This window comes from Cariama cristata, unplaced genomic scaffold (genome assembly GCF_000690535.1).
Source record: "Cariama cristata isolate BGI_N322 unplaced genomic scaffold, ASM69053v1 scaffold23652, whole genome shotgun sequence".
NCBI lineage: Eukaryota > Metazoa > Chordata > Aves > Cariamiformes > Cariamidae > Cariama > Cariama cristata.
The window spans coordinates 1-10,084 of record NW_009604809.1 but is presented as its reverse complement, the minus strand read 5'-3'; the positions used below and the strand labels follow the sequence as shown (position 1 = coordinate 10,084).

At 37.3% G+C, this 10,084-nt stretch overlaps 1 protein-coding gene across 1 annotated transcript in view; it reads left to right on the top strand.

The window, feature by feature from the left end:
- The window catches only part of LOC104158175 (serine/threonine-protein kinase 3), a gene marked incomplete at its 3' end in the record, with an annotated part of 30,950 nt that extends 23,927 nt beyond the window's left edge, over positions 1–7,023 (top strand). The window contains exons 5-6 of the mRNA XM_009695754.1: positions 6,277–6,441; positions 6,856–7,023. Coding sequence (XP_009694056.1) covers positions 6,277–6,441; positions 6,856–7,023 — 333 coding nt within the window. The remainder of the gene's footprint in view (positions 1–6,276; positions 6,442–6,855) is intronic.
- Between the last annotated feature and the right edge of the window lie 3,061 nt (positions 7,024–10,084).

Genomic DNA, 10,084 nt, shown 5'->3' with positions numbered 1-10,084 from the left:
AAATTGGAATAAAATTGGCAAGCTTCCAGACACCAGGGACTTCAGCCACTAATTTTTCAAGAACTAAAGCTGGGGATTCATCTCCTTAGGAATACATATTTACCTTTTGTTCAGTCAATTAACTTACTGGATATTCCTTAGTTGCTAAATATTTTGAGATTCCTTTATTTTGGGGTGATATGCAAGCTTTAAATATAGACTAGTCAACTAGAACAAACAAACCACCCCTGATTTATTCAAATTGGCATAAATGCAGCTAATCCTGCTGTTTGGAATAATTTAGTTGTAAATTATACTAATACAGAATCACAGAACGGCTGTGGTTGGAAAGGACCTCTGGAGGTCATCTGGTCCAATCCCCCTGCTCAAGCAGGGTCAGTGAGAGCTGGCTGCCCAGGGCCATGTCCACATGGCTTTTGAATGTCTCCAAGGATGGAGATTCCACAACCTTCCTTGGCAACCTATTCCAGTGCTCGGTCACCCTCACAATAAAAAAGTGTTTCCTGATGTTCAGAGGGAACCTCCTGTGTTTCAGTGTGTGCCCGTTGCCTCTGGTCCTGTCACTGGGCACCACTGAGAAGGGCCTGGCTCTGTCCTCTTTGGACCTTCCCGTCAGGTGTTTGTACACATTGAGAAGGTCCACCCTGAGCTTTCTCTTTTCCAGACTGCACAGTCCCAGCTCTCTCAGCCTCTCCTCAGAGAAGTGATGCTCCAGTCCCTTAGTCATCTTTGTGTCCCTTTGTTGGACTCTCTCCGGTATGCCCATGTCTCTGCTGTAGTGGGGAGCCCAGAAGTGGACCCAGCACTCCAGATGTGGCCTTACCAGTGCTGAGCAGAGGGGAAGGATCACCTCCCTCCACCTGCTGGCAATGCTTCTCCTAATGCAGCCCAGGATACCATTTGCATTCTTTGCAGCATACAAAATACTTAAATACCTTTAATGTTGTGCAAAAACATCTGCAAAAGACAGTTTTGGACTACAGAAACCACATAACTAGAACTTCTTGTACAATGCTTTGTGCACCCAGTAAGGGAAGCAATGATGTGTATGGCTCAGCTGCCATACTGCCGTAGTTAAATAAACTTTGTCTTTTAGAAGTACTTTTTTGGAGAATTTTGTATTTGTGTAAGTGTTTTCAGTGGTATGCATAGGTGGTGTATGTTCTGCAAAAATTTTAAATTGCACAAAAATCAAGAAGTGAATACTTTTGAAAGTTTTTTTTAAAGTGGTTTTTTGTGATTACATATTAATGTTCAATATGATTTTGAAAGTTTTTTTTAAAGTGGTTTTTTTGTGATTACATGTTAATGTTCAATATGGCAGTACATTCTTTTCTGAAAAGGTAATTTTGTCTAGGGAAGGTGAGTGTACTTTCTTGGCTTGTTGAGTTAGTCTGGAAATTCATTGTGTCCTTCTAAATATTTTCAGATATTAAAGCTGAATATTTTGTCTGTGTATTATCATGCATATACTTGGCTGTGTTTAGCAATAATATAAGCAGGAGTTACTTTAGTGACTGCGTCGTGTTACATAAATGATGATTATATATATATGTGTGTGTATGCATACATACATACACGTATTTTATGAAGCACAGGAGGATGGATCCGGAGTTGGGATTGATGTGTCTCAGAACACTTACGGTTGACTAAGCCTGTTCTCCCTTCTTTTTCCCTGGGCTTCCCTGTTACTGCTGTTCCTGATAAACATGACTTGTGCTCTCTGCTTACTTCTTATAGGTGATGTTCACTTCTATGGACTTTTCAGACTACTGTGTGTATTTTGATATTACTTGAATACTTCTTACTTTTGTAGCTTGTAGCCATGCTAGAGCTTTCGTTTACTGGTGGTCCCCAGGTGGTGTATCAGGCTGCAGTATTCTGGAACTCACTCTCTGCTGGTTTGCTGGTTTCTCATTCCATAGCTTCTTTGTATACCTTTTAGTAGGGATGTTCTCTTATCCTCTCCTTTTGAGAGCTGGATATTGCCATGTAGCTGCAAAAGCACTTCTCCATCTAGAGCTGATCCAAAGATCTCCATGTGGTTTAACCACTGATTTTTCAAGAACTAAAACTAGGGATTTATCTCCTTAGGAACACAACATATTGAAGAGACATTTTCTCTGCAGAGCCTTCTGAGCACAGTTTCTCAGAATAGTTGTTTCTAGATGAAAGGGAGCAGCAAGTTGTATGCCTATCTTGTTATACATTTGTCAGTGCTTGGGATTGTTTTTTGATGCATGTTCAGGATTAGCTGCATGGAAGTCTTTGGAGATTCAGGACTTTGTATTGTTTCTGAACTGAGGTGGATTTGGCAAAACTCTGGCAGAAAGCATTACACTCAGTATGTCATAAACCATTCATGTTACAGTATGTGTTCATAGCCAGAGCTGAAATTGCCTGTAGTGTGAGTCCTCAGATAATTACAGTTTTAGCGTACTTCACCACAAATTTAGTAGCTCACATAATGAGGATTGTCTCTTGCTCCAGATATCCTTCTGACCATACTTAAGTTTGTCTTACGGTTGATTTTAAAGTCCCTTTTTGCTTGACTCCAGATCAGGTAGATGGTTTTACTCCCTTGGCACAATACCAGGAAAGCGGTGGTCTTTGACCTGTGCGTAACAGGGCTTTCAGTTCTCCTGGCGTACAGTCCTTTGAAGCAGCACATCAGTCAGCATAAAGTAACACAAATAAAGGCTTTGAGCAGTGTGCTACTGAATAGAAACACTGAAACATCTTGGAGATAACTGGCAAGCAAGGAATGCGTAATGCCTTGCAGAGGCGGTAACTGCTCGTTGTGGAGCATGAAGCTAATGCCACCATCAATTTCATCCTCAGCTTGCACAGGGGAAGGTTTATGGAAGTCACTGCGACTCTTTGGGTATAGCAACACACATACTTGTTTGGAAAGTAATGTCAATTTGAGCACCTCCTACTCTGCTACATTGTTGTTAACTATGCCATGAATTGAATCAGGGAGCTGATACATTGGGAAAATAATTTGGCACACAAGTTTATTTTTAACTAGGGTCAGTTACAGTTGTTCGGTGGAAGGGCTGACAGACAGTGGGAATTACTGCTGTAGGTTGCAGCGAAAGGAGGGACTGGAGCTTGGCACTGTTGTTTAAATAAATGTATGTGCAACTGCGCCCTTGGGCTCCACGCCCAGGTTTTATGAGACTGGATAGGAGCTGGAATAGGGAAGTGGTTCTATTTGTTAAATAATTAAAACTTGTTATGAGCAACTCAAGTGCAGATAATCTTGCTGACTAAGCATTTTTTCCTTTCTCTTGAGTCATTCTGTTGGCTTAGAGTGATTATGAGTGGTTTTTTTGTTTCTTGTGGGCTTTTGGTGGTGGTTTTTTTTGGAGGGAGGTGCAAATTTGTACCAACACTGTCAAAACTAAAACTGGAAGGAATTGCTGTTGCTTAATTTAATTCCTATCTGGAATTGGAAAAATAGAGAAAGAAGGGAAAAGTGCAACCCAATGTTGCAGCCAAATCAGAGTACTTATCTTCAGTTTTGCAGTTTCTTGCATTTCTAAGAATGTGTCAAGTTCATTTGCTTAGTTCTTATATTAAAGCATCGATGTACTGTAATTGAACAGCATTTCAGTTGCACAAATAGTTTCTTTGTATTTCCTTGAGAAATTGGATTGCATGGAATGAATTGTGTGTGTGTTTTTGCTTTTATTCCAGAATGAATGTTGATGAAAATCTGAGAAGCATTCTCAGAGTGTCTGGTACCTGCAAAAGATTCATTCTTACTGTTTCTCTCATAACACTTGTTCAGGAGCTTGTTTATCACTGTTACGTTGATCTAAAGCAATGCAGATAAACAACTGTGCTAACTGATGACTTAGTCAGTAGTCCACGTAGTTTATGAGGCAGATAAATGAAAAGATATCTCTTTTTTTTTTTTTTTTTTACGGTATTGTATTTTCTTTGGTAATGAAATATCTGTTGCCAGTTGATACTTGCAGCTTACTGTATCATTTGTGATAGTATATGAATTCTGCAACATGTTAAAGTAGTAAATAAGAGAAGCATTTTGGACTGCCCAGTCTACACCACCTCTTTATAGTAGGTGTTTAATCACTGATAATTTGGGTTTTTTAGCTTTAAAACTGAAGTTTGTCTGCTCTGCTTAAAAAAAAAAAAGAAAAAAAAGGCAAGCAAAAGAGTTTGTAGTATTTCCTTTGTGATGCTTTTACAGAGTTCAATAAATATCCCTGTTGCGATTTCCCCCCCCCCATCTTCAATTTTTTAATTTTGTTTCTCAGTTTGTATTCAGTTACTTGACTGTTTTGGGAGTACCTTTCTGTTCATCCTGACTGAAGAAGAAACAGCAAACATGATGTGAAGGAGCTCAGTGTAACTCTGCAAAATGTGTTGTTGACTTCAGGAACTCTGAAGTTCTAAAGAGCCTCAACTCTTCTACCTTAATTCTCAGAAGTAACTGAAGGCTATGCTGTTATTAAAGAACATAAAGAAACCTGTTAAAAATTCAGCATGGCTGTAGAAAATAGTATTATACGCTGGTAAATGTCTGTAAAGGAATATGTATTTTAGAGACCAGAAGATATTAACAGGCTACAACTACTTTGAAAGTTGTGGGCTGACATGTTACACATAGTGGTAGCTGTGCTTACTAAAATGTGGCTTGTTTTATAAAATATATTCAGGGCCAGCTATGTTAAGATTTTTGTTAGTTCAGTTGTACAACTTTATAGTGTAATAGTAACACGATATATTATAGCATAGCTCATGTGTAGCTCATAGCTACACAAGAACTAACAGGAAACCTTTGCATAGACAGCAAACTAATTAGCATTGTTGGTAGAGATTTTAAAAAAACACAGTATTTGTGGCTGAAATTGAAGAGCCGTGTGTTCAATCTGATTTCATTTTCCTGTGAGGATATCATCTAGCAATTGTTGAGTGATGCAGGTGATTTAAAAAGAATCCAGAAGTTCATTCTATGCATCAGTCAGCAACAAGAAAAGAGCATTGTAAGAAGAAACCCATAGCATCTGATTGCCATCCATTCTCAATAATTTCTGTAATTGTCTACAGTTAAAGTAACAAGTGATAATAGTTATTGACCCCTTCCAGCATAAGAGCACCCTGACATCTTAGTTGTCCTTTTTCAGGGCTGAGTAGGGTTTTGGGAGGATCATTATGGCACATCTGTATGGGTGTAGTTCTACAGCTTTGTGTCAATGTGGAGCACAGGCAGAGTGAGAAATACTTAATTTCAATAATTAGCATTTACTTACATTCCATATAAAACGAAGGCACTAACCTTAAAAGGAATGGCTTGGCAGACTTCAGTAAAATTCTGTAAACTAGTTGGGAACTGCTTGGACATTTGTATTTCTGCATGTTATATTCTCTCCCTACAGATAAGAAGTAGCAAACTATCCCTGATAAATATATTTTTTGCAAGCCTTGTGATAAATAATTGCTTGACTATTTTCTGCACACCTTTATCCCTTGCTTTCTGTTTTGTGGGTTTTTTTGTTCTTGTGAAGAAGCTCTTAATTCATCCTCTCTAATTTGTAAATTGCCAGCAATGAGAAACTAATAGTAGTGCAGTTAGGAATAGCTGGTGGACAAAAGCTTTATACTACTAATTATAGACTTAGCAGGCATTTCATATGTAGGAACTGCAGAAAAAAAGAAAACATGACATTCCTTTCATCTCTTTCCAAATGTAGGACTGTGCTAGTTGGAGGAATAGCTCTAGCCTTCCACAGTAGAGGAAGCACTATCTCTTTTTCCAGGGAAGTATTCTGATACGTGCTGTCTAGTCCAATGGTGACCACGATTATCTTTGTTTTGACAAAGGTAATGCATAACTTGGCAATTAGTATGTATGATCTTAGTGATAAATATATTAGTTGTATATTGTGGAAGCTGTGCGGCAGTCTTTATGAAGGATGTCAACATCTAAAGAATACTAACTTTTGCTGACAGGCAAGAGAACATTGCATATTCTGCCATCTGATATGCATCAGTCAGCCCCTTCTCTAGTTTTGTATCTCGCTTGCTGTAGTTGGACTGTAGACCTGTATGAATCTAGCTATCTGGATCAAGTTACTAGATAAGAGTTTTGAATTGTGAATGATGTTGGGCATATTTCTGTGTCAAAATACCCAAGGTATGTTGTCTGTATTATTTATAGTAATCGTTATGAGATTATCATGTTTTAAATAGTTCAAATATATAGACTATGGGTGTAGCTGAAAATGGTTTTATGTTTTCTTGCAGCTAACAGAAGATGAAATTGCAACTATTCTGAAATCTACTCTTAAAGGACTTGAATACTTGCACTTTATGAGAAAAATACATAGGGATATAAAGGCTGGAAACATCCTTCTTAACACTGAGGGACATGCTAAATTAGCGGATTTTGGTGTGGCTGGCCAGTTAACAGTAAGTACCTGTGGAAAGATCATTTAAAAATGCTGTAGTGCTCCTAACCATGTTCTTTTGTCCTTTTCTTCTGCCTTGAATTTTGTGTCTGAGGAGTGACTAGTGGTAGAGCTAACGTTATCATGAGGAGTATTTAATGTATTGCAAAGCTATTTAGTTTTTAGTTGTTTATTTTTATAACCCAGTGTACTTTAAGTGCCTGATGATCTCACTTTAGACTCTTATTTGAGGTTTATGATCATTGTCACCTGTTTGGCTTCTGTAGGCTGATGGGCTGAATCTATTTGCTCTTAATTGGAAGTCTCTACCATTTGACCTTTGGGTTGCTAATTTAACTTTTAAATACAGAATTAATATCAAAACAATCTGAAAATAAGCATCTCTGTTTTAATTGCACAAATAATATAATTACAGGATACAATGGCAAAACGTAATACTGTTATAGGAACTCCGTTTTGGATGGCTCCTGAAGTAATACAAGAGATTGGCTATAACTGCGTGGCGGACATCTGGTCCCTTGGTATCACTTCAATAGAAATGGCTGAAGGAAAGCCTCCATATGCTGATATTCACCCAATGAGGGTAAGTGTGTGTGGTGGTATTTTCTTGTTTGTTGTATTAAACCTCTGCACCCCCTCCCCCGTCAAAAAAAAAAAAAGTAATACTGGAATCATAAAACTGTGCATTTATGGACAAAGATTTTAAGAGTAAAGATTTTTACTTGCTGTCTTGCTTCCTATTTACTGCAGTTTGCCTATGTTTTAACATGTCTCTGTAAGGTTTCAGAATGCTTTTATCTCCACTTGAGAGAGCTGAAACAGTGCTTAACTGACTTGAAGGCAACTTATAGAGCCTATTCCATACTGTTACCTACACTTGGAGAATTCCATAACCAAGAGGCCATCCTCCTTTGAAAGGGAGTTTTGAATTAAAGATGACCTAAAGAAGGATTCAGAATTGTCCTGTGTGAGCACTGCTAATATTAGTAACCCCTGACAGTTTATATTTATTACTGGCTCTTAAAGTCTGTTACTGAACTAGTTTACTTTTTGCAAAATAAAATGTAAATAGAATTAGTTGCTTTATGAGACGTGGCAGCTATAAGGGAATTACTTGGAGAGATTCATGGGGAACAGTGTTTATCTAGGAATAACTGTTGCCACTGTTAGTCGTGGTTTTATTTTTTTGAAGTGAACTATAGAGTAGCTACACTGATTGCACTGAGCATCAATAAATACTCTGTTCTTGAATTGTTTATATCTAGAGCCCATTTGGTATTAATAAGGCACTTTATATTGCTAAAAGCATATATTTTTTTTTCATCTATGTGATTTGCTGCAAAAATGGCATGCATACTAGATTATTTTATTCAGTTTTCTTTTGCTGGTGCCTCATATATCAGGATCTTAATATAAGGAAGTCACCACTGTTGAAAGAGAAGGCACTGTTCATATACAATTACTGTGAGGTGACACATATGAATTCAAATGTGTTTAGTGCTGTTGGGTTCTTGATTTTTGTTTGTGTGTGCTTTTTGGAGCAGAGATGTTTCCTGAAGTTTTATGGCAATGTGTAGCTCAGTTAAAGCTAGTGGGTGTTTTGCAATTAGAAACATTACGTAATTTTGGAAGCAAAGCTTAGTGATTTTCCTGCACCATATTTTTTTTTTCTGTGTAATTAACTATTTTAAAATTCCTATTGAAACTGAAAATACTCAGATGCAAGCTGAGAACAAAATAAGTATCTCTGAAGCTTGTTTTTGATGGAAATTTAATTTAAGATGAAATAACATTTAAAAAATATTTTGAAGAACTATTGATTACAAATTAAATATACTTGATCATGCTGGGGTTTTTGGATGTACTTTTAATGAAAATGTTTTAATTACATCTGAGTTAATTTTAACATTATATGTCATTGCACTAGCTGTTGAAAGGTGAGGACTGTGTTATCAGAGAGGATTTTTATATGCATGACAATAGCTGCTTATAAATCAAAGGTCACTGAGTTTGTAAGCTTGTGAATCTGTTTAATTCTTGTAATCAAATGAATGCTATCAAAGGCCAAGGTAATTTAACACAACAATTCTGGATTACATAGAACATGTGTTCTTGTTAATAAATTACGTTATGGTTTTTAAGGGCTTGCATGCAGTTAGTACTCTTTTGTATATTTGATACCTACAGTTTTTCTTAATTTTTATTAGTCAGTTGTTACAGTGGTTAACAAGAAGTACACAGATTTAAGTTGCAATAGTTTTCCCAGTGTCATATGATATAGCTTCACAGGACTTTTGGACATATGTAGATGCTTTCCTACTTTGTTTTAGTTATGACATAGAATTGATACAGGCAAGCATGAAAGCTTGGGCAAATTTTCATTGCTTTTTCTAGATGTTGTTGGAGTTCTGTGGTATTTATGTAAGGCACAATTTTGTTACTTGGAAATGCATGTTGAAATTACCATGTGCACTATTTTGCTGTAGGCTGGTTGGCACTGCCACAAAGGTAATGCACTGCCAGTAGGCCATTTCCTTGTCAACTGCATTTACAGCTTAATAGAAATATTACATGACTTCTTTAAACAAGTGTTTTGGCAGGGAGGAAATAGCAGATTCCATGCAAACAAGCATAGCTTCCTCTGCTTAACCACACTGTAGCTACTCCAAAGAATTGTACTAGTTTCAGCTGGGAAAGAATGAGAAGTCGGGGATGCAAAATGGAATTTCATGTGGGGGGAAAAAACAGATTTTTTTTTTTTTTTTTTCTGTTTAAGTATTCCTGTTTTAGTATATTTGACTGCATAAGTGTCACCAATGCCGTTTCACTTGTTTCTGCTGCAAACCTGAGTTCAACAGAACCTTCAGTTGTCGTGCTTGGTTTGAGGCTCAAAGGTCAAGACTGTTTGACAGCCCAGTAAGTCTAATGCTTTATTCACGTAAGAATTGCAGAATGCCTCACATATTCGATGTCAAGTCCTTTTGTGCTTTTGCTAATGATGAAAAGCAAAACTTCTGTATTTTCTCTGAGTTTTCATCAAGGAAGGAGTGTTTTCCAGCAGTTTTAAAGGAGGAAAAAATAGAGATGTCTTCAAGGTTGCCCTAAAATGTGGTGATACATCCACTAGAAATATCAAGGAATTTGCTGAGAAGTCAAAAATCACTCAAACCTAGATAACTTACCTCACCCAGCTGGGCTAAAAGCACATTGATTGCAGTAGTCTGTGGAGCAGCCAGGGTTCATGTGGCTAACAGTGTTTGCATCTGCCTTTGATTGCGCTGCTGGGATGAGCAGTTATGAATTTATAATGGAGCTAATTAAGGGGGCTTCAGTGTGATTCTAGAACCAGACCTAAGTTCCTGGTCTGAAGCTGCAGTGATATGTTTTAACAGCGGTGTTCCTGTGTTCCCAATGGACTGCAGCCTGTGTGCTGTCCTGTACTGATAAAGTATTTAAGTCCTACCACTGTCTGAATTTAATTCAAACCATTAACTGCTTTGTTGAGTCTCTCCTCTTCGTGCAATATGTGTCTTTATTATTTCTGTTTGCTTCTAAATTAATCTTTTTTTTTATATAGTTATTTTTTAATCTGTAATGGGAGTATAAAGATTGGCACCGTTTTGCTGTAGTAGTTGTGATTTTTG